Source organism: Peromyscus eremicus, chromosome 16_21 (genome assembly GCF_949786415.1).
Source record: "Peromyscus eremicus chromosome 16_21, PerEre_H2_v1, whole genome shotgun sequence".
Classification (NCBI taxonomy): Eukaryota; Metazoa; Chordata; class Mammalia; order Rodentia; family Cricetidae; genus Peromyscus; species Peromyscus eremicus.
This window is the reverse complement of record NC_081432.1, coordinates 1,111,471-1,134,358: the sequence shown is the minus strand read 5'-3', so window position 1 is coordinate 1,134,358 and position 22,888 is coordinate 1,111,471. Positions and strand designations below refer to the sequence as shown.

General features: G+C 45.5%; 1 protein-coding gene and 1 non-coding gene across 3 annotated transcripts in view; one reads left to right on the top strand and one right to left on the bottom strand.

Moving 5' to 3' along the window:
• Positions 1-7,265: 7,265 nt before the first annotated feature.
• Trim26 (tripartite motif containing 26) overlaps positions 7,266-22,888 on the top strand; it is a 26,913-nt gene continuing 11,290 nt past the window's right edge. The window contains exons 1-4 of one of the 2 annotated variants that reach the window (XM_059281939.1): positions 7,266-7,412; positions 7,605-7,717; positions 21,878-22,376; positions 22,499-22,594. In XM_059281939.1, coding sequence (XP_059137922.1) covers positions 21,939-22,376; positions 22,499-22,594 — 534 coding nt within the window. In that variant the 5' untranslated portion in view covers positions 7,266-7,412; positions 7,605-7,717; positions 21,878-21,938. The remainder of the gene's footprint in view (positions 7,413-7,604; positions 7,718-21,877; positions 22,377-22,498; positions 22,595-22,888) is intronic. The other variant, XM_059281938.1, reaches the window with a different exon arrangement.
• Positions 12,776-12,909, bottom strand: LOC131893986 (small nucleolar RNA SNORA51). The gene has a single exon (XR_009374781.1). It is a non-coding gene; the product is annotated as a small nucleolar RNA SNORA51 (small nucleolar RNA).

Below are 22,888 nucleotides of genomic sequence, written 5' to 3'. Positions count from 1 at the left end.
TTTCAGATTCTACCAAAATTTCAAAGAAGAGCTAATACCAATACTCTTCAAATTGTTCCACACAATAGAAACAGAAGGAACCCCGACACCCAAACCACACAAAGATGCAACAAAGAAAGAGAGTTACAGACCAATCTCCCTCATGAACATTGACACGGGAAGCAGAGGCAGGCGGATCTCTGTGAGTTCCAGGCTAGCCTGGGCTACAGAGTGAGATCCAGGACAGCCAGGACTGTTACACAGAGAAACCTTGTCAGAGAGAGAGAGAGAGAGAGAGAGAGAGAGAGAGAGAGAGAGAGAGAGAGCGAGAGCGCGCATCAATTCAGGGTATCCAGAGGTAAATATTTTACTATAGTAAGTCAAAGAAAAGACACCAAGAGAATTGGTTGATTCTTGGGTGGCCCTGTGGGAAATACACTAATATCACACAGAAAGGACATACAGTCATCATCCTGTTGTTATTTGTGTGTTTCTAAGTTTGAGGAGTTTTGTTGTTGTTGTTGTTTTCTTGACCCTATTAACTGTTTGAATTGAAATTCTAACAACTTGGGGGCTAGAAAGATGGTTCTGTGGTTGAGAGCTTGCTGCTCTTCCAGAGGACTTAAGCTCAGTACCCAGCACTCACATCAAGAGGAACACAACCACCTGTAACTCCAGTTCTAGGGGAATCTAACATCCTCTCTTCTAGTCTCCATGGGCACTGTACACACACACACACACACACACACACACACACACACACATTTATTTTATTTTATTGGGGGGTATTTAAGACAGGGTCTCACTATGTAGTTCTGGCTGTCCTGGAACTCATTATGTAGACTAGGCTGGCCTTGAACTCACAGAGCTCCATCTGTCTCTGCCTCTGCCTCCCAAGCACTGGGATTAAAGGTCTGTGCCACTACACCCAGCTTAATAAATTTTAAAAGAAGCTGGGAAGTGGTGGCACATGCCTTTAATCCCAGCACTTGGGAGACAGAAGCAGGAGGATCTCTGTGAGTTTGAGGCCAGCCTGGTCTACAGAGAGAGTTCTCAGACAGCCAGGGCTATACACAGAGAAACCTTGTCTCAAAAACAAACAAATAAAAAATAATAATATAATAATAGTAATAATTTTTAAAAGAAAAAATTCTGATATTTCAACTGTAAAAACGTCTTCAGTAAGATCGGATAATTCAAATATGAACTTGGTATTAAATTCTGTTATTAAATTATTGAGTGATTATATGAATAATTTTGTGTGGCTTGATCATGGTGTTTTGTTATATAAGCTAAGTCCTTATTAGAAAAGTATATGGACACATTTGTAGATGGTGTGGAATATGTTTAGCAATCTTTTTTAGATATTCAGTTTTTCCTAGTTTATCAGAATGGAGAAACAAAGAGAAAAATCTGTTGGCAAATGGTTGAAGCCAAGTGGTTCATAATATTTATTTTTGTGTAGGTTTAATTTTTTTACAATAATTTAAAATTTTATTTATTTTCATCCACAATTACTTAAAAATGTTATGATATTTTTTATTTAACATTCTGGGACAACTGTACCATCACCACATAAGTTTTAGGCTAACTTGTCTTTGTATATTATACAATGCATTCGTGCTGACTTTTAACTGAAAGGATATTTCATATAAAAGTCACCATATTTGAAATACAAAGTACTTAAAAGGACAAACCCAGTCACATAAGAGATTGGCTCAGTCTTTCTGTTCCAAACCCAGCAGTTAACGCCACTTGAATGCAAAATGTCCTTTTTCCTTTTAAAGGGGACAGTTAAACCTGTTATTTTAAAGCCTGCTGCCAGTTCTTAGCATGAAAGCTGCCAGTTCATAGAAGCTGAAAAGCTGTTAGTTTAAACCTCTGCTAGAAAATGGAAATACAGATTTAAAACCCAAGTCAGTTCCATGGAGTGTTTAGCTTTTCTCTTGGAGATGCTTGTTCACTCTTTCTGGCCCTAAATACCAGGATGTTCTTGACACAGTCTCAGGCAGAGCCTCGGCCTCTTTCCCACCGGAAGCTTATAGTTTTGACCTTAGATGTTTGGAGGCCCCTTCTGAGCACCTAACATGTTTGAGACAAGTTGTGGGTTTTGTTTTTTTTAATGCTTAGACAGGGTTTCATGTATCCCAGGTTGGCTTCAAATTCCACTTCTGGTCTTCCTGCCTCTTCTCACATGCTGGGAGTATCCAGTGTGCCCACTTTATACAGCACAGGGGGCTAAACTCAGGGCTTTGTTTATGCTATAGAAGAACTCTACCAACTGAACTACATCTTCAGTCCAAACTTCGAGATTCTTAGAAATTTATTTTTAACTCAGTAAGCTTAAACTAAGTGTAGGGAACAAAATAAATATCGTTTCTGCAACAATCACAAGGTTCAGGGCCAAGTCTACTGAAACAAAAGATATACTAATATGAGAAAAACAAAAATATAAAACCCACGTTTTATGGGTTTTTTTACACAGGGACCTTCAGAAATGAAGACTGAGATACCAGATATGGTGACATATGTCTGTAATCCCAGCACTAGATACGCAGTTAGAGGCCAGCCTGGGCTACATCTTGAGTTCAAGGCCATACTGGATCCTGTCTCAAACAAACAACAAACAAACAAACAAGCAGAAGTCAGAGGAGACCTATGAGGTTTTGTTATTTTGCTTTTGTTTTGTGTTGAGACCAGGTCTCACCATACAGGGCAGGCTTGCTTGAAATATACCGAAGCTGGCCTTGAACTTGAAATCCTCTTGCCTCTGCCACCCAAGTGCTAGGGTGACTGATATGTGCCACCACACAGGCAGATACATCTTTTCTCTGGAGTAATGTGGAGTACAATTGGAGGAGAAGAGGTGTGATAAACTGGTGATGACTGGGGGCGGGGGTATATTACAGCCTGTTTAGGTTCTCTTGGTGTATGGCTTTGTGACCTTCTTCCCCTTTAGTACAGGACAGGACTGCAGATACATGAGAGTCTTTCAGAGATAAGGGGTGTGTTGTGTAGCTATATTATTGACAACCATGTACACAGAAGACTGCCATGTCTCAATTCTCATGAGGCTACATTAAAAGGGAGGAGGATAGACAATGCACCCAGTTACAAAGAAATGAACAAGATGGTTCTGGGGCTGGAGAGATGGCTCAGCATTAAGAGCATGTGCTACTGTTATAGATGACCCGGGTTTGGCTCCCAGCACCCATATGTCTGCCTACAACAGTCTGTAACTCCAGTTCCAGGGAATCTGACACCTTCTTCTGGAGTGCACTGGCACTGGGCATGCAAACATGATGTATGTAGATATGTATACACAGATGAAACAGTTATACACAAAAGGTAAAAATAAATCTTTTATACCAACTTAAATTTAGTTAGTTTTGTTTGGTTGGTTTTTTGAGACAAGGGTTCTCTGTGCAGTCCTAGCTATCTTTAGACCAGGCTAGCCTCAAACTCAGAGATCTACCTGCCTCTGCCTCCTAAGAGTTGGATTAAAGGCATGCTTCACTATGGCTGGCTTGTTTATTTATTTTATATGTGAGTATTTCACCTGAATGTATGCATGGGCACCACCTGTTTGCATGTCTGATTTCCAAAGAAGTCAGAAAATGTCTAGAATCCCCTGGAACTGGAGTTAAAGCCAGTTATGAGTCACCACGTGGTTGTTGGGAATGGAAACCAGGTCCTCTTCAAGAACAAGCGCTCTTAACCACTGAGCCATCTCTCCAGACCCAAATCTTTTTAAATGATACTATCAATGTATGATAAATACATTAAGAAATCAAAACAGATTAGTAAGTGATGGAGCATCCATTAGACAGTGAATGAAGAAATGAAATAAAAGGAGTGTTAGTCAACCAAGAACCACCCACATTCCAGAGCCAAGTGCTCCCCCCTCACTCCACCCCACTTTCAATCATCATCATCACTGTTAGAATTCCTAGCCACTGCCACAGCTACATGACCAAGTATGCGCTGTCCAGTAGCCAGGCAAGATGCTTAGCCATCCCAGGGCCTAACATCCTACAAAATCCGTGCACAGCATGATCATGTAATCTATGCACATGTGTGGCGGAGCTATGTAAGCCCATATGTGCATTGCGGGGGCGGGGTGGGGGAACCTATGAAAGCAGGTTCCACCTATTACCCCTCCTCTCTTTCTGCACGGTCATTCCATAGGCCTATGCACACCCCTTCTGTTCCCTCTCCTTAATAAACTCTTATAGTGGGTTTTATTGGGCCTCATGGTTTCTCTCAGACGGTAAACAGTGCTGCTTAATAAATAGCAATCACCACTGTGGTGTATTTTCCCTGTGCATGCTCCATACAGCCCCCTTCATATAGCCCACAGCATCACAGGCTGCTCTCTCATCCTCTCCCCCTAATACATCTCTTTTGTGAGGTCTGTTGTGGAGTGTGATTTTTGCAGCATTCCTTGGCCCCAATAGCCAAGGTACTCTACATGACTACTTCTAAAATATGGAGATTTTTATTGTAGATATATAAGGGAGAAAGCAGGCAGAGGGGGGAAGAGTCCAGGCTGAACATGGCAAGCAGACTAAACCAGACCATGAAAGGAGAGAGGGGGAAGGAGAACAAGAGGGGAGCAGCTGACCAAGAAACCAGCGTGACTAAAATGGCTAAGTCATGTAAGGATCAGGCTGGGGAAGGGAAGCAGAAGCCCCACCCCTAGGAGGGAGGGATTTAGGGCAAGGGGGCGGGGTGAGAAGTGCTGGGAGGAGCCACCAGTATTAAGAGGCTAGCCAGCACTGCTTTAGGATATTAGTGGGCACCGCAGTTAGCCATCTGTCCAGTCTTTCTGAGACCTTAGACCAGTCAGTGATAGTGGCCTTTATTTTTTTCCCCTTTATTTTATGCTTAAGGGTATTTTGCCTGCATGTATGTCTGCGCACTATGGAGGCCAGAAGAGGACAACAGGTCCCCTGGGACTGGAATTACAGTCATTTATGAGCCTCCAAGAGGATTCTGGGAAGCGAACCAGGGTCCTCTGGAAGAGCAGCCAGTGCTCTTAACTGCTCCAGCCCTACAGGGAGAGCTTTTGAATATGCCAACTAAGCAGCCATGTCTGACAGAGCATCCTGCCAGAGGCAGAGAATTTCAGGACTGGGATGGTGGGCATTAACGAAGAGGCAAGAGGGGTCAAGGAGAAAATCATGTCGGCCCCGAGGCTATATGGAGGCCTTCCATGCAGCTCTATAGGACTGAAAACGCCAGGCTCATACTTGTAGTCCCAGCACTCCCGAGGTGGAGGCCAAAGAACAGTGAGTTTCGGACCAGGCTGGTCTACTTCGTGAGTACCTGGCTGGCCAGGGAGAGCAAAACCCTGCCTCAAACAACAGGAGTGCTAGGTAGATGGACTGGATGGACCACCCCGGGGAGGCCGGAGTCGAGGGAGCCTGCACAGAACAGCCTGTAGGTAGGGCAAGTGCCTTCTGGGGACAGACAGAGACAGCCAGTCTCACGTTACTGAAGTAACATTTTGAATAAAAAAAAAAAAAAAAAAGAACAAAAAAAGGACGTGACTGCTCCTAGGTATGTTGGACGAGAACGTTTAATGTGGATAAAAGGGAAAGCATAGCCAGAGGCGGAGATCTGGGAAAGTCCAGAGCAGACATGACCCTGAGCCACGTGAGAAAAGGAGGAGGGGAAGGAAGAGGAGAGAGAGGGGAACCAAGTGTAGCAGCCAAGAGGGCAAAAGGTAATAATAATAATAATAATAATAATAATAATAATGATAAAAAAAGGGGGGGCAACCAAAATGGCTGGATTAGATAGGGAAGAGCCACTCGGGAAGGACAGCCCAGCCCCTGGGCTGCAGGTTTCGGGTGGAGGATCAGGGCATGCCAGCCATACCCTGTAACAGGTAGGGACTGAGGGATTCTGGGAGAAGTTGGCAGCCAGGCCTGCTTTGATATGTCAAATAAACCTCGGTCATTTGCCCCAGGGTTTGAGCTTAACACATTTCAAACATCGATCCTTCCTACAACACCAATTAAAAAAGCCAGGCCGTGGTAGCATATGCCTTTAATCCCAGCACTCCGGAGAGAGAGACAGACAAATCTCTGAGTTCCAGGCCAACCTGGTCTAGCAGAGCGAGTTTCAGGACAGCCAGAGCTACATAGTAAGACCCTGTCTTGAAAAACCAAACCAAAACAAACAAAAACCCCACCAACTACAAGAACAGGTAGCAAGTGATTTTAAGATGTCCAAAGCACACGCAGCCAGAGCTGCGCCCCACCCCCTCCACCAGCTCACAGGAAACTCGAAGCATTCTTTCCAAACATCCTGCCCGCTGTGGGCAGCTTAGGCCACCTCTTTAGACGCAGCAGAACCGGGAAACCTGCAGAGCCTTAGCTGCTCCGCGGGGCTGGTCGCCGATTTCCGGCGGAGCGGAAAGCCCTGCGCTGGCTGAGCCTTCAGCCTAGTGGGCGCGGTCGAGTCCCTAGCTGTGGAGCTGCAGGCTCACAAGGCTCCTGCGGAGGGCCTTAGAACCGGATTTTGCAGGTTCTGTAGTTTTTCTCCGTTTTAGACAAATTCTCGTTCGGTAGCCCAGGCAGGTTTTGAACTCTTCTGCCTCCGTTTCCCTAGTGCCAGTATCTTAAAATGTTTTACATTTATTTTAGTGTAGGGGATGGGTGTACGTATTAGAGTGCACAACTTGAATGAGCCTGTTCTCGCTATCCATCATGTAGGGTATGGGACTCGAACTCCAGTTATCGGACTTGGCGGCAAGCGCCTTTACACGCTGAACTATCACGGTCCCTGTGCGTGTGCGTGTCTGTGTGTGTACTGTTCTGTCCAGTGGGAACAGCACCCTCTTTGTGGAAGGCTTTTTGCCAAGTAAGTGCCTCATCCTAGGTAGGAGCTTTGGAAATGGTCATTTTTGTAAATGGATCCTGGAAATACTTCATAGACTGATATCTGGTCTGGTCCTGGACACCGGCAGGTCATAACGAAGAAACCCTATCTAAAACCCAGCCCCTGCAGAGACCGCCGACCACCCCTAGCCCCGGGAGTCAGAAACGGGGTCTCGAAAGTCGAGGAGCTCCTGCACCCTAACCCACACAAGGCCTCGCGCGACCTCAGCAGCTGGGCGACTACCATGACGCACCGGCCGCTTCCGATTTCACTTTCCTTTTCTCGGGCCCGGCCGCTTCACCTCCACCGAGGCTGCCTGGGGGATTTGCCCGGTGATCAGTGACGTCAAGCAGGCTGGAGTTCCCATTGGAGGGCAGAGTTCGGCAAGAGCCAATCCCAGGGCCGGCCCCAGAGCAATCTCGGCGGAGGGCACCGAGCGCCGGGAGATTGCTGGGCGGGGAGGCTGTGGTGCCAGCCGCTAGCTGAGGAGCTACACCCGGAGCAGCCTGACGGAGACGAGTGAGCGGGCCCGGAGCCCGGCGCGGGTGAGTGCGGCCTGCACTGGTGAGACACGGCGGCTCCGCCGCGCGACCTGGGTGGGGACGGCGAAGGCGGCCGCGGGCCCAAGGCGGAGCTGGACAGGCCTGGGCGCGGGTTGGCGAGCTCGGGTGCCCGCCGCGTCCCCGGCTCGCTTCTGGGCCTCTCGCCCTGAGCTCGCTGTGTTCATTGCTCTTCAGGTCCGGCCCAGACTTCAGTCTCTGCTAGTCCTCAGATCCAGAAGTGAGTGGAACCCGAATGACGTTCTTCCGTTCTTCCTGGTGGCCTGGGGCCCTTGCATGACCAAAGGCAGGTCTGTCTTATTTATTTATTTATTTATTTATTTATTTATTTATTTATTTATTTATTTATTTATTTATTTATTTATTTATTTATTTATTTATTTATTTCAGAGTAAATTAGCTTAGCCACTTGTACCCGAAGCTGTGTATTATATTATCCCTGATGATTTACTAACTAATTAGCTTTAGGAAAAAAAAAAGTGTATAAGCAGGATGGTGATGGTGCACGCCTTTAATCCCAGCACTTGGGAGGCAGAGACAGAGGAAGATGGATCTCTGAGTTCAAGGCCAAAAAAAGTGTATAAGCAGGATGGTGATGGTGCACGCCTTTAATCCCAGCACTTGGGAGGCAGAGACAGAGGAAGATGGATCTCTGAGTTCAAGGCCAAAAAAGTGTATAAGCAGGATGGTGATGGTGCACGCCTTTAATCCTAGCACTTGGGAGGCAGAGACAGAGGAAGATGGATATCTGAGTTCAAGGCCAAAAAAAGTGTATAAACAGGGTGGTGATGGTGCACGCCTTTAATCCCAGCACTTGGGAGGCAGAGACAGAGGAAGATGGATCTCTGAGTTCAAGGCCAAAAAAAGTGTATAAGCAGGGTGGTGATGGTGCACGCCTTTAATCCCAGCACTTGGGAGGCAGAGACAGAGGAAGATGGATCTCTGAGTTCAAGGCCAGCCTGGTCTACAGAGTGAGTTCCAGGATAGCCAGGTCTACACAGAGAAACCCTGTCTCGAAAGACCAAAAAAGGAAAAAAAGGGAGGGGAGGGAGGAAAGAAGGTAAAAAGTGTATGAATTTAACTTTGTGGAGTGAATGGGAGGAGACACTTAAACCATTTCCAGTACATTCCAGATTTTGACAGGGCAGCCATTTGTGTGTGCCTCAGAAAAGGGAAGAATGACATGTGTTCATGCATGCCTGAACCTCTTTTTGTTAGATGAAATCATGATCCCTGGAGTATGCCTCCCAAGTTAAAAAGAAACAACAAAACACCTTTTCTAAAAGCAAGCTTTCGTTAGTGTTTTAAAATTGCAACTTGTTTATTATTATTATTGAGACAGGATATTACCATGTATCCAAAGAATGGCCTGAAAGTGGCCGGACAGCCCATGTTAGCCTTCTGCCTCTTGAATGCTTAAATCACAGAGATTACAGGCATCTGCTAGGATGCCTGGTTGTAATTTTTAATACACTTTATTTTTTACGACAGTTGTAGGTTTACAGAAACATTGAGAAAACAATCTGTAGACTTCCTATATAACCACAAACTGATTGCTCTTTCATTAACATCTTACACATTGTTATTGGCCAAAGTCCACAGTATATTTATTCACATTTCCTTTTTACACAAATACTTATCCCTCCGTATGCTCATCCAAGTTACTGCATTGCATTTGGTTGGCTGTGACAATTTTTAGACTTTGTGTGAACTTTCAAAGTTCTGAGAGATACTCACAGCTTTGGAGGTTCTAATCCATGATCCGTTGGTACCTGTTGATCTGGTCCTCTGTGAGGCAGCTCATAATAAGGAGTGTACAGTGGAACAGAACACTCTTGTCATAGCCGGGAAGCAAGAGAGAGAGAGAGGAATACATCAGAGTTTCACAGTCTCCTCCTGTGATGCTCTCTGAGTGTCCTAAAGAGCCCCACTGCTTAAAGTTTGTACTGTTTTCCAGTAGTGCCAATGCAAGGAACAAGCCTTTCTCACATGGACCTGCGAGGCGCATTATGATGTAAACTGTATTTGTATAGTACCCTCCTGTTTTATGTCTTACTCTTAAGATTGGGCGTATGTGTTAAAAGGATGGAATTAGGTTACCATATTCAGAACACCTTAGCAAGGATTTCATGTTGTCAGGATTTATGATGATACTGATCTCCTCACCCAGCTGAGTGTGTGTTGGTTTTCTGCAACATCAAGTTCTGCACTGTTTTTTCTTCCTTTGCATATAGTATTATTTGGAAGGACATCACTCTGCTCATCTAAGGAATTAGAGAGGTCTGGATTTTAAATTATTCTGTATGGGAAATGTGTCCCCTTCATTAATTTATCCGTCCATTTATTTATATTAGTATGGACTTGCAGATACTGGTTTTAGACATTGGATTATAGTCCAGTTGTACTTTGTTTTGTTGCTCAAATTGGTGCAGCTTTGACTATTGGAAGCTGACTGCCTCTCTGTCCCTCCTCTCTTAATTGGGCATTCAAACACTTTTATTTATGTGACCCTTCAAACTTCAAACTAGTTGGTAAACTTAGCCAAACAATTTCCTCTTGTCAAAGAGATAAGGAAAGCCGAGGCTGGAGAGTTGGATCCTTGGTTCACTGGACTTGTTGCTCTCAGAGGACCTAGGTTCAGTTTTCTGCATCCATGTGGCTCATAACCATCTAATACCCTCCTCTGAACTCTGCAGGCACTGCACACACATGGTGCACATACATACAAGCAGACAAAACACTTGTACACACGAAATCAATCTAAAAACTTAAAGAACAAGAGGAAGAGGTAAGGAAACGGAATCTTACCAGCCAGAATGGTGATTGCCTGTAATCTCAGCACCTGAAAGGCAGAGAAAGGCTGGTCTCTGTGAGGTTGAGGCTACCCTGATCTACATAGAGAATGGCAGGTCAGCCAAAGATGCATAGTGAGATCTTGTCTCGGAAAAAAAAAAAAAAAAAAAGTTAAGGAAACTAAGGCACAAGGGTAGTGGGTGACGTGTTACTTTCTACAGGAGAATAACAAGCAGGACTGAGACTGGATCTGTTACTACAGAACTCTGCAAACCTCAGGTGGAACTTTCTGAGTTAAGGCTTCTGGAAGTGGTATCCTACTTACACGCCCAGAATCAAAATAGAAAATACATGGGAAGAAGTTGTTTGTAGAAAACAAAGGATTAGTTTAAGATTGGCATTTAGGATAAAATAGACTTTGGCCACATTGATGGAAATAGAATATTGTTGTTGTTAGTTTTTGCTCTTTTGTGGGGTGTGCCACTCAGCTCCCAAATAAATCATACTCAGAGGCTTATTCTTAATTACAAATGCCCAGCCTCAGCTTGGCTTGTTTCTAGCCAGCTTTTCTTAACTTTAAATTATCCCATCTACCTTTTGTCTCTGGGCTTTTTTCTTTTCTTACCTCTGTATACCTTATTTTTACTCTTACTCCGTGGCTGGCTGTGTGGCTGGCCCCTAGTGTCCTTTGTTCTCTTGCTCTTTCTTCTCTTACATCCAGATTTCTCCTCCTATTTATTCTTTCGACCTGCCAGCCCTGCCCATCCTTTCTCCTGCCTCGATATTGGCTGTTCAGCTCTTTATTAGACAGGCGCAGTAACACAGCTTCACAGAGTTAAACAAATGCCACATAAAAGAATGCAGCACAGCTTTGCATCATTAAACAACACAGTGTAAACAAATGTAATACATCTTAAAATAATATTCCACAACATAATAATGGAATGCTGACCTTCCCTGAGAGGGGTGGGTAGGAGAAAATCTGGGTGACTGTGGCAGAAGATGGCTAATATTCAGATCTTGCTGTCGAAGCAGGATTGTAAAGAGGGAATCTGAGAGTTTCCTGAAAATTGGTAGAAAAGCTAGTAGGACTTAGAATCTGGGAATGACATTTTATGGACATGACTCCATGATTTGGATCAGCTACTGGAGCTAAAAAGATCGTTGAGGTATAACTCTGATTTTCACATTCTGATTGGGCGAGACTACCCACCCCCTAGCAAAAAAAAGAAAAAAAAAACAATTATAAAGCAGTGTGATAGAGTTATCATAGAAGTACAGAACTAACTGAGAAGGAGCAGAGATAGGGAACAATTTCATTCAAGGCTGAGCTGAGCCTGAGAGAACAGAATGCACAAGGACAGAGGAGGAGTATGGGAATTGAAGGGCCTCTCCCTGTGTTCTGACTATGGAGAACTAGGCAAGGCGAAGCAGGATTGAGGGCTGGATGTGTAAATTTGGGCCAGATCCCCTCTCCCCCAGAGGAGTTTATTTAGTATGTGAACGGGCACATGTGCCATGGCATGTGTCAAGGTCAGAGAACAACTTGCAGGTGTCAGCTCGCGCCCTTCCATCATGTGGGTGTAGGTCAGTAGGCGCCTTTACCCACTGAGCTGTCCTTTGGTTTGAAGGGGGTTAATCCACTTCTAGTCTGGACCCTGAAAGGTAGAAGATACACACTTTTGATCTGGATCTTGTGACAGGAAGATACAGGCCTTTAATTTGGGTCTTGAGGTCTTTAATATTTCATACAAATATTAAAGCTGGAAGACTTACCCTTAATATGGGCCATACCTTCTGCTGGAAGTCTATATAAGGACATAGAAGAAGGAAGGTTTTGCTCTTTGCCTGCTTACCCTTGTCCTGCTAGCACATCCATTCCTTCACTGTCATTGGAGCCTTCTTCAGGAGTCCAGCATATACAGAAGACCAGCTTAAACATCCAGCCTTGTGGGATTTAGCAACTACTAGATCTTGGACTTTCCATTCACAGCTAGCCATTGTTGGATTAGCTGAACTGAAGCCGGATTCCAATAAATCCCTTTTTAGATATAGGAAGATTCATTCCATAAGTTCTGTGACTCTAGAGAACCCTAATACACCACCCCTCATAAAATATGTTGCTTCAGTTACTTTACATATCCTTAGTTTATGTTCCACATGGAAGAATATTTTGCCAGTTAATTGATATGTGACATTGATCACATATCAGTGATGCCAAGATATAATATTATAGGTCTCTCAACTTTGAAAAATAGTAACTCCCTATTAGCTTGCTTAGATGCTCTCCCACCTACCCACCCCATACACTATATAAATAGTCAGAACTTTCTCATCATACTTACCTATGGGTGGATTTTGAGTTCACTGGCTCCATTTGTGTTTATTTATTTTTGAGACAGGGTGTCACTAGATCCTGGCTAGCCTAGAATACTTACATAGACCAAGCTGGCCTGGAACTCAGAGCTGCACCTGCCTTTGCCCCCTAACACCACCTCGCTGGGATTAAAGTTGTGTGCCGCTGTGCCATACCTTCTGTTGTGATCCCTACACCCCAGGGTCTCCCCATTCACAATACAGACTAGGTACAGTAGCCTGGACTGAGGTGTACATGGGATAGAATTACTCTGCCTTCTTTTTCTATACAGACAGAATAGGAAAGCAACCTGTCGTTAACTGTGAGGAAGCCATCGTGTAATTTCAGAAACACTGGTTTAGCTGGGTATGGTGGCACCCATTTGGAATCCCCTCACTTGAAAGTTAGAGAAAGGAGAATCAGGAGTGTAATATTAGCCTTGACTACATAGCAAGTTTGAGGCTACAATGGAACAGACAAAACCTTGTTCTACAACAACAAACCCCCCGCTACATTGATGGTCCTGCCTGATAACCAATTTGTGAAAAGTAAACACACCTTTCCTCCCCAAATTTCTGCTCCAATGATTTCAGCCATCTTTATTCTGCTTTGGTTGCTGCTAATAATAACAATGCCTTTATACATTAAATATGCTGGTATACCTGCTGAACCTTACTTTCAGTTTGTTTTGTGAATGGCTCCATAATCCACACCTTTGTTTCTTCATGACGGTATGGAAGTCCAGGAAAGTCAAAACTCTAGCTTTGTACTTCACAACAGTGTAGCTGAGGCTGGGTGAAAATCCAAGTGGCTGACTAGGACTCTTTGGTACAGGCTTTGATTGAGAACTGCAGAGGATGATAGAAGATGAAGCTTGGGTTCCCTACTCAGAATTCTAGGAGCCACAGGAAGAGCTGTGATGTCCCAGAGCAGGCTGGAGGGCTGCTGTGTTCTAGAGGTTGTGCTCACCTGTCTCAGTCAATTGACAGGTGCTTTTTTTAATAAATCGTTTGTGTATTTCAGCCCAGCAACTTCCTCTTGGTATCAGTTAGGTCCTCCACCCCTTAAAAACAAAACAAAGCAGATGACGGACAAGTCCAAACTGGTAGAGCAGAAATAGGATATATTGGCTCATGGGACTAACAGGTTTAAGGGTAGGGCTAGCTTTGGGCACAGGATTTACATAGTGCTGTCAAGATAATGCTTTTCCCCCTTCATTTCCCTGGATTGGCTTACTTATCGAGAGATTAGTCGTCTGCACAGCAGGATGATTGCTCTAGGAGCTGAAAGCCAAATGACTTTACGTCTTGCAAATTCCTGAGAAAACAAGAATTTTTCCCCTCTCCCAGCTAGGTCTCCTTGTGACTTGCAATGAACTTGTGTTTTTCCCCTGAACCAAAGGGTGTGGGCTATTAATATACCTAAGACTGATGTTTTTGCTTCACCCTGGAACTGAGGGAGAGCTCCACCCTAAGCACGGACTCCCCAGAAATGAACTGGGGAGAAAGTTACTACAGGAAAAAAAGAATGGAAGGTCGTAGGCCCCTCCGATCACCAGAGGGTAAACTTTAAACCACGTTTGCTAGTAGATCAAAGGGCACAATGTCTTTCCCTGCTTTCAAATTCCTTGCTCTGTAACTATTTCTCTCTTGCTGTTTGTTTTCATGTTGTATCTCTTTTCATGTTATGCACACACGATGAGATTCTGTTTCCTATCCACCAACTCAGCTAAATTTGTAAAGGTAGCGGTACCAGGTGTTGGTGTGTCTTGGACCTTTCTAGTAAAATTGAGAGTATGGCCATGTGCCTGTGTGTACATGTAGGGTTATAGGGGTGGTGTTTGTAATGGTCCAAACTGTAAATAACCCAGATGGCCATCAGAAGTAGAAACAGTAAAAAATTATAGTCACAGAACAGTAGTGAAAATGAGCAAAATCAGCACAGTCCCAAGAGTGAACCTCACTGCCATGTTAGTGTAAACAGAATGGACTGTCTCCAATTGTGATTCCATTCTTTGAAATGGAAAACCAGGGCGTATGTGGGAGTGGGGACACACATTGGTTATGGATGCGTAGTCCAAAGTGAAAGAAAAGGGAGAGAGAGCAGTTATCACCATTATAATAAGTTGATTCCTCCTCAGCCATTTTCTCACCTAGTTCCTGAACCCTCCTAGAATGAACCTCGGATACCTGAACTGATGATAGAGACATAGAGCTGCTCTGGTGTGGTCAGGAGTTGCCAGAGGGGATGGTGTTCAGCTGAGAACTCCAGCAGGGAAAGGAGTCAAAGTGGAAAGGAAAGTGGTGAGGCAGGGAAGAGGTCAGTACTCCAAGGCCTGAGGGGCTCGGTTTCACTTCTGATTGAGATGGGGTTGAAGGTGGGAGTAGCAGGAAGTGAGCTGGAGACATGTAGGCCTGGGTTAACTGCAGGCTCTTAGAGAAAAGGAAGGGAAAGAGCTTTGACTTTATCTCTGGGGTGCTAGAAAGCCATTTTGGGGGCTTTAACCATGAGCACATTGGCACTTATACTAAGCTGGGTATGTTTGAGGGGCAAAAAGGAGGACGGCCATCGTAAGTGGAGCAGTGCCAGCCGAGGAGAGAGGTTTAAGAGAAGCCCTTCTCGGTTTAGAGTCCCTGATGTTGAGTCTTACTGCTGCAGGCACTGGAGAAATGGCAGCTCTAGATGGCAGTTCAGAACAAGATGCCTCTTGTTCTCCAGGTTACCTCAGTTCCTGAAACAGTGAGCACTCGATAAATCATGCTTAAACCCTCCGTGGTTTCCCAAGAGTGCTCAGATGAAAATCAGAATTCTTTATGTGGCTGAGCTGGGCCTGAGGGAACAGTTAGTACAAGGCCAGGGGAGGAGAGTGGGAGTGCAGGGAGTCGTTTTTGTTTCTGTTTGGAGATAGGGTCCTGCTGTGTAACCCAGGGTAACCTTGAATATGTGCCAGTCCTCCTGCTTAAGCCTCCCGAGTGCTGGGGTGACAGGTGTATGCTACCACACTCCAATAGATTCCAGAATTCTTAGTGCGGCCAGCTCTTTTAATCTGTTTCTACTTCTCTGTCCTTCTCTGCTCAGCCCCTGTGTCCCATCCTATCCACACTTGTGTTTATAATGCCCAGCTCACCACCCCACCACCCTTTCCCTCTGGGCCGTCTGATTCTTCAGTCTTCCAGCCTCTTCCTCCACATGACTCCCTGGGATGTCCACTTTCCAGGCCATAAAGAGCAGCAGTGGAAGGTGGAAGGACCTCCAGACTGAGAAGTGTCTCTCATCATCTTTGCCATCTGGTAGACCAAGCCAAGGCTCTAACTTCACTTTTCCACTTGTAATTAATGATTAGGCAAGAGTCCCCATCACTGACACACATTCGAATCACCTTGGGAGTTTTTGTGGGGTTTTTTGGGTTTTTTGTCAGTTTTTTGTTTTTTAACCAAAACCTGGCTGATCTCCAGAGATCCAATTGATGGGGTATGTATTGACACTCCTCAATGATAAAGGGTTCCTTTTATAAGTATTGGTACAGAGCCCAGACGGCTTTGGGGAATGTCGTAGGCAAGAGATGGGAGACAAATTTCCAATCACAAACACAAAGAACTTGCAGCTTTCTCCTAAGTCAGGGCACACAAGAGGTCAGTTGTAGAACTGGGTATTTTAAAGCCTTGTCTCTCAGCTGGCAGCTGTGTCTGAGCCCTGTGGGAGTTTCCACTGTAGTGAACCTGGTCAAAGCCTTGCCCTGGTGGTATGAGTGCCTTACACTGTTCTCAAAACACCATTGTTTGGGCTGTGGGACCATGGTCACCAGGATTCCCAGTTCAGCCTGGCACCCAGCCCATAGCCATAACTAGGGCTATAATATTGGGGTACATCACATTCGGTAGCCAGCAGGGGTGTGGCCATTTCTCAAGTTCACATAGCCAGATCACTTGCTTTTTGCCCTGAAGTCTAGCCTCTCCAGGTTTGTTAGAGATAGCTAGCTGAAGTTTACTTCTGGAAGAATTTACTTAATTTAGATTGAGAAATGGGTCTTAACCTGCACCCTGTGAACAGTTAAGTGGGGAGTCTCACAGGACATGGAGCCTTAAGCTAAGTATTCTGGGATGACAGGAAGAAGGGGCTCCTGCTGGGAGGCCCAGGAACCTGTTTGAGGAGATGCAAGGGCAACTGAAAGAACCCTCAGGGTCAGACTGCAAACTAGGCCCCTCTACTTGCCTCGCTGGGCACTAGAGTCCACACCTGGGGATTCATTGTCTTCTAGGATCTCTCTCTGGCTTGTAAGAGTTTGAGGAGGCAGGAAGTAAGGTGGTAGATGTGGGGCAGAAGAAATCACAGGTGTAGGAGGAGGATTTAACACCTAGAGCAGAGTGGCTGTGAAAAAGTGTGGGGCCAGAGCTTGGATGCATCCCTCTTGGGGCTGGCGGTAGCAGGAGTGTCTGCCTCAGAGGTGCGAACCTTCACAGTGACACTTCTTTAGAGTGTTTGCAGCTCACAGTGATTCTCACAGCCAAGAATCATGCCCAGGATCCACTGTGTTTCCAGAAGTCACAGTGTCACCCTCCCCACCCGCCAGTGTGTTGCAGGTTAGGTATTTATGAGAGCCTCAACTTTGTAAGGGACAGAGCGGGACTCAGCAATGCATAGAGAGCATCCCCAGCTCTCTCTGAGTGTCAGGATACTGCAGGCCTTGTTCGTAGCATCTTCCTGCTTCTGTGGAATTGTAGCTGGTTTCTGGCTTACTGGAGGGGCTAGAGATCTGCTGCTCCAGGAGCAGGGGTGTATGACCAGGTACAAGGTAATGTGCAGTAGCCCTCCGTGGATTCAGAACACTCATTTCAGTAAAGAGAGTGGTGGTGAACTATTCTGATTTGCTTTTCTGAGGCTATGATAAAACATTCTGACCACATCAACTTGAGGAAAGAATCTATTTCAGCTTATATTTCCAGGTCACAGTCCTTCCATCACAGAAGGAAGTCAGTACATCCATACAAGAAAGCAAGAATTTAAAGGAACACTACTTACTAGCTCACTTAATTATGCTCAGCTGTACAGCCCAAGACTCCTTGCCTAGGGATAGGATTGCCCACAGTGGCAGTAAACAGTTAAGATGGTTCCTCACAGACATGCCCACATGTCTTATTTAGGCAGTTCTCCAATTGAGGTTCCATCTTCCAGGTGACTATAGGTTGTGTCAGATTGCCAATATAAAACAAGACGTGGACTGCTCACTTAGGATTTTTGTGGCTCTGTCTTTCTATGGTTTCTGTCTACCTGAAGCCAGGAATGGAGGGGAGCATAATGTTTGTATCTTATTGTAGAAACCTGTGGAGATGATCAGAGAGAACAAGGTCAAGTATATATGATAAAATGGGAGATCGTGGTACCTGGGAAAGGTATTTTTAGAATCCCAGCAGAGGCACACACCTGTAATCCCAATACTCAGGAGGCAAAAGCAGGAGGATAGAGCATTCAAGGCCAGCCTGAGATGCTTACTACCGAGGGTCCGCCTCATCAAACAAAACACAAGATTTTGTGGAGGGCAGTTTGCCTTTGGCCTGACAGAATAGGTATGAGAACGGGTGTGGTCTGCTTTCCACCCTCACCCCAGCATTTTTCTCTTAATTCTGCAAGCTTGAGCTTCCACCACTGAAAAGCAAGAAGTGCTGTCTAACAGGAATGCTGGAGCCAGCTTGTAGTGAAGGCTAGGGTGCTTTCAACCACATCCGAAGAACACACGCCCCCTTCCTGAACTGTTCTCGGGCCCTTTCCACAGTGTGCTGGGGTCAGGAAGTGGAGTGGATCAGACTGAAGTTTTGGCACTGGGGCTGCTTCCCAGCCCTATGCTCTTTGGCATTGTGGTTAACAGGGCCAAGCCTCAGTTTCCTCAGAAGAGTATCCTGAGTGTGAAATAGCACATATAAATGGCAGATTCCATTGCCCTGAAATTATTGGTCACCTGGTTATTGGATTCTAGAACCTGAACTTTGAGCCTGGATTATTCAAGGTTTGAGTTTGTACCTCTGGTCTTACATATAGCATGAAGAGGAGTCTTTGTAGCCAGTCAGTGGGGTTGGACTGTCAGGTTATGGTGACCTAGAAACAAAAGACCCTGAACAGTCAGCATGGGCTTTGGTTGTTCTGACCCCACATTAGTTCAGCAGAGCATTAGGTTTTTGGTAATCTGGTTTCAACAATTCTGGTAGTTACAGAGCTTTTTAATGCAACAGAAAACCATAACCTTTATTTCTTCCAATTTTTTTTTGTATAGTTTTGTGAAACCATTTTGATGTAAATTGTAGTTATGAAGCTCTAAATATTGTAGCATCCATTGCTAAAAAGCAGAGGTTTTCATATAGTTTCAGTAAATGCCATTAAGATTATTTCCATTTATTTTTCTTGATAGTCCCTGAAGGATTGTTATAACTACCTTTTGAAGCCATAATTAATCCAAGCTAGATTTATCTTTTGTGCTTGCTTGTTATTATTGTGATCTTTTTTTAGTTTTATTGCTGTGTGTGTGTGTGTGTGTGTGTGTGTGTGTGTGTGTGTGTGTATGTATGTGTGTATGTACGTACAACTTGCAGGAATTGGTTCTTTCCTTCTACCATGTAGATCCTAGGGATCAAACTCAAGTTAACTTGTCAGTCTTGGCAGCAGTTGCCTTTACCTCCAAGCCGTCTCACTATTAAAAAGACGGGCTGTTCTGCGGGTGCCCCAGTTCTGGGTTGTCTGGTTGTTCCCCACGGTGTGGTTTAACTTGGTGCCATTGGCACCTTCTCTGGGATAACTTAGCACAGTGTTTTTAAAAATTGCGTATGTTTTCCATAAACTGGAAGTTAAATCTAAAGGCTTGATTAAGGTCAGTCAAGTCAAATATTTTTGGCAAGAAAACGTCATAGATGATAGTGTTTGTTTTTGTTTAACTTTATTTCTTTTTGTGTGTGTGGTATTTTGCCTGCATTTTGTCGGTGTACCATATGTCTGGAGAGGCAAGTTGTCACATTCCCTGGAACTGGAGCTATAGACAGCTGTGAGCTGCCATATGGGTGCTAGGAATATCGAACCTGGGACCTCTGGAAGAGCAGCAAGTGCTCTTAACTGCTGAGGCATCTCTCCAGCCCCAGGTGATGCTGCTTAACTCATCAGGAAACCAGTGCGGGACTGTTTCTGTTTAGTGATGGCTCATTTGGTTGCTTGGTTAAGGTGACCACTGGATCGCTCCCAGATCGAGGCATCAGGAAATAATTCACTGTGGCATTGTGGAGTATAGCATGAATGATAAAGAGTCTTATTAATAAAATCAAACCCGGGGCCAGTTATTGGGGTCAATACTGGTAGATCAGAGAGACAGAACAAGCCACAGCTATCTCACCTTGCCAATTCCTCTGCTGGTCTTGTTTCCTCAGACTGGATGCTTCTGTGTCCTCATCCCAATGGCTCTCAGCTGAACTGCTGCTAGAAGCCTGAAAGCTTAACCAGGCCAAATGCTCCTAGTTTCTGGTCCTCACGCCTTATAAACCTTTCTGCTTTCTACCACCACTCCCTGGGATTAAAGGCGTGAGTCACCATGCCTGGCTGTTTCCAATGTGGCCTTGAACTCACAGAGATCCAGAGAGATTTCTGTCTCTGGAATGCTAGGATTAAAGGCGTGTGCTACCACTGCCTAACCTCTATGTTTAATATTGTGGCTTTTCTGTTCTCTGACCCCAGATAAGTTTATTAGGGTGTACAATATTTGGGGGAACACAATACCACCACAGTGGGGACTGCCCCAAACCTTCACCTAATGGCCTTAACATTTGTTGGTGACATTTGTGTTGTTACAGTGGCAGTTGCAAAATGCTTATATTTTCTCCCCACTTCCTTGAGCCTCAAGGGGGCCTTACTAATTCTAAACAGAATACCAATCAGGTGCTGTCTTGCTATGCCTCAGTATCTAGTTCTGTTAACCCTTCTCCAGCGATTACCCAGTGATCTTCTGTAAGCCCTGCAGTGTAAACTCTAATGTACATAGTACTTTTTATTCAGCTTGAAGAGATCTAAAGACCCATTGGACCCAGCATGATCTGGTTTAATGTGCGTTTCTAGTGGTGAAGGCGTCATAGTTTATGTGAAAAAGGACTTGTAGCTGAGCTCTTCATAGGAAATTGTAAATTCTGTCCTTAGAGCTATCCTCTTCTCTCTAGCAAATGAACGAAAACAACGCAGAGCTGGCCTGGCCCTTAAACTTCCAGGGCATCCCACAGGTGGCCAGAAAGGGCTTCTGTCCACAGGAGCCCCATAGCTCCACCTCTTCCCCATTGTCAGGCCTCTGCAGTGTGTTAAACTGAGAACACTGCATCAACCCTTTTCCTCAGGAGCAAACCAAGGGATTAGATCAGACACCCTGAACATTTCTGCTAACATTCTGGGGGCTTGATACATCTTCATTTGCCAGTTGAATTTCATTTCAAGTTGGCATATACACATTTTTTATTCATTACATTTTTTTCAAAGTCACACAGGTCTAAACCCAAGGGTGTTTTAGTTCATATGCTCAGCAGTATAATTCCTCATGTTTGTGTAGTGTTGTCCCCTGCAGAACACTTCTATATGTCACCACACCAGATCCTTAGGGAATCAACATTGTATTCTCCTTGGGCCATATGGGCTGCATTTTATGTCTGTGTATTTACCCTCTCTGTTAGCAGAGTCTACCGAGCTCTCCCATTGTACCTGTCAGTGATAGTGCTGCTGTCCTGGCATTGCAAAACCTGCATGGTCACCTCCGTGCATCCATATCAGAGCCACCTTCCCTGCCCAGCAGGGTGGCCAGGACCCTGCACTCTCGGTGCCACTTTTAGTTTCAGTTCTTAGATCCAGGGGACTGAGGATCCAGGAGTCTGGGTTCTCTCCCCGACTTCCTCCTATGAACCAGGCCTATGCTCAGTGTTTCCAACAGAATTTTTTTTTTTAAGATTTATTTATTATGTACACAGAAGAGGGTGCCAGGTCTCATTACAGATGGTTGTGAGCCACCATGTGGGTACTGGGAATTGAACTCAGGACCTCTGGAAGAGCAGTCGGTGCTCTTAACCTCTGAGCCATCTCTCCAGCCCCAACAGAATTCTTTTAAATCATTTGATTTGAATCCCCTGTAGGCCTCTCTCTCTCTTTCCATTTTATGGATGGATAAATTGAGGCTGCACAGCCCAGAACAGCCACAGAAGATTCCTCGCTTCCTGGCTCCTCTGTGTTCTCAGCTTGAACAGTCTTGGGCAGGGTGCTGCTCTTCTTCTTTTACTGAGCCTGCTCTTGATTCCAGGTCTGATCTCTGAGGAAGAAAAACCCTGCCAGGGAACAGAGACCCCCAAGCTAAGGGTGCAATGGCAGCATCAGCCCCCTTGAGGAGCCTGGAGGAGGAGGTGACCTGCTCCATCTGCCTGGATTATCTGCGGGACCCAGTGACCATCGATTGTGGCCACGTCTTCTGCCGCAGCTGCACAGGTGATATCCGCCCCATATCTGGGAACCGACCAGTTTGTCCGCTCTGCAAGAAGCCCTTTAAGAAGGAGAACATCCGGCCCGTGTGGCAGCTAGCCAGTCTGGTAGAGAACATTGAGCGGATGAAGGTGGACAATGGCAGGCAGCCGGGAGAGCTGGCCCGAGAGCCACAGGACATGAAGTTGTGTGAGCGGCACCAGGAGAAGCTGCACTACTACTGTGAAGATGACGGCAAGCTGCTGTGCGTGATGTGCCGAGAGTCCCGGGAGCACAGGCCCCACACTGCAGTCCTGGTGGAGAAGGCCGCCCTGCCTCACAGAGTAAGTCCTTAGGCAGAAAGACACTGCAGGCCCCCTCAGGCCTGAGAGGGAAGGTTCTGTCTGGTGTTCCTCCTGCCACAGCTCAGGACACTCATGTCTCTCCACTGCTTGTCTTTCCCCAGGAAAAAATCCTGAACCACCTGAACACCCTAAGGAGGGACAAAGAAAAAATTCAGGGCTTTCAGGCCAAGGGAGAGGCTGATATTCTGGCTGCGCTGGTACGTGGAAGTCGTGGTTGAGAGGTGATGTGTGTTCCAGGGAGGGACCAGGCAGGTGGGAAGTGTTTCTAGGAGGTATGAAGTGCCGGCCTGGCTTCAGGCCACCTGGGGCTTACCCAAAGATAGGGCAGTTTGGCCTGCCCTGTCCCTACAGGAATTGAGGAACCTGACTTTTTCCTCTCTTTCTAAGAGTGAGAGAATATGTGATTTCCTGAGGAGAGGGCAGATGGGGGTGCTTGGGAGGGTGTCGCTAACTTCAGGGTAGAGACCAAGAGGAAGGGGACAAGGAAGGCC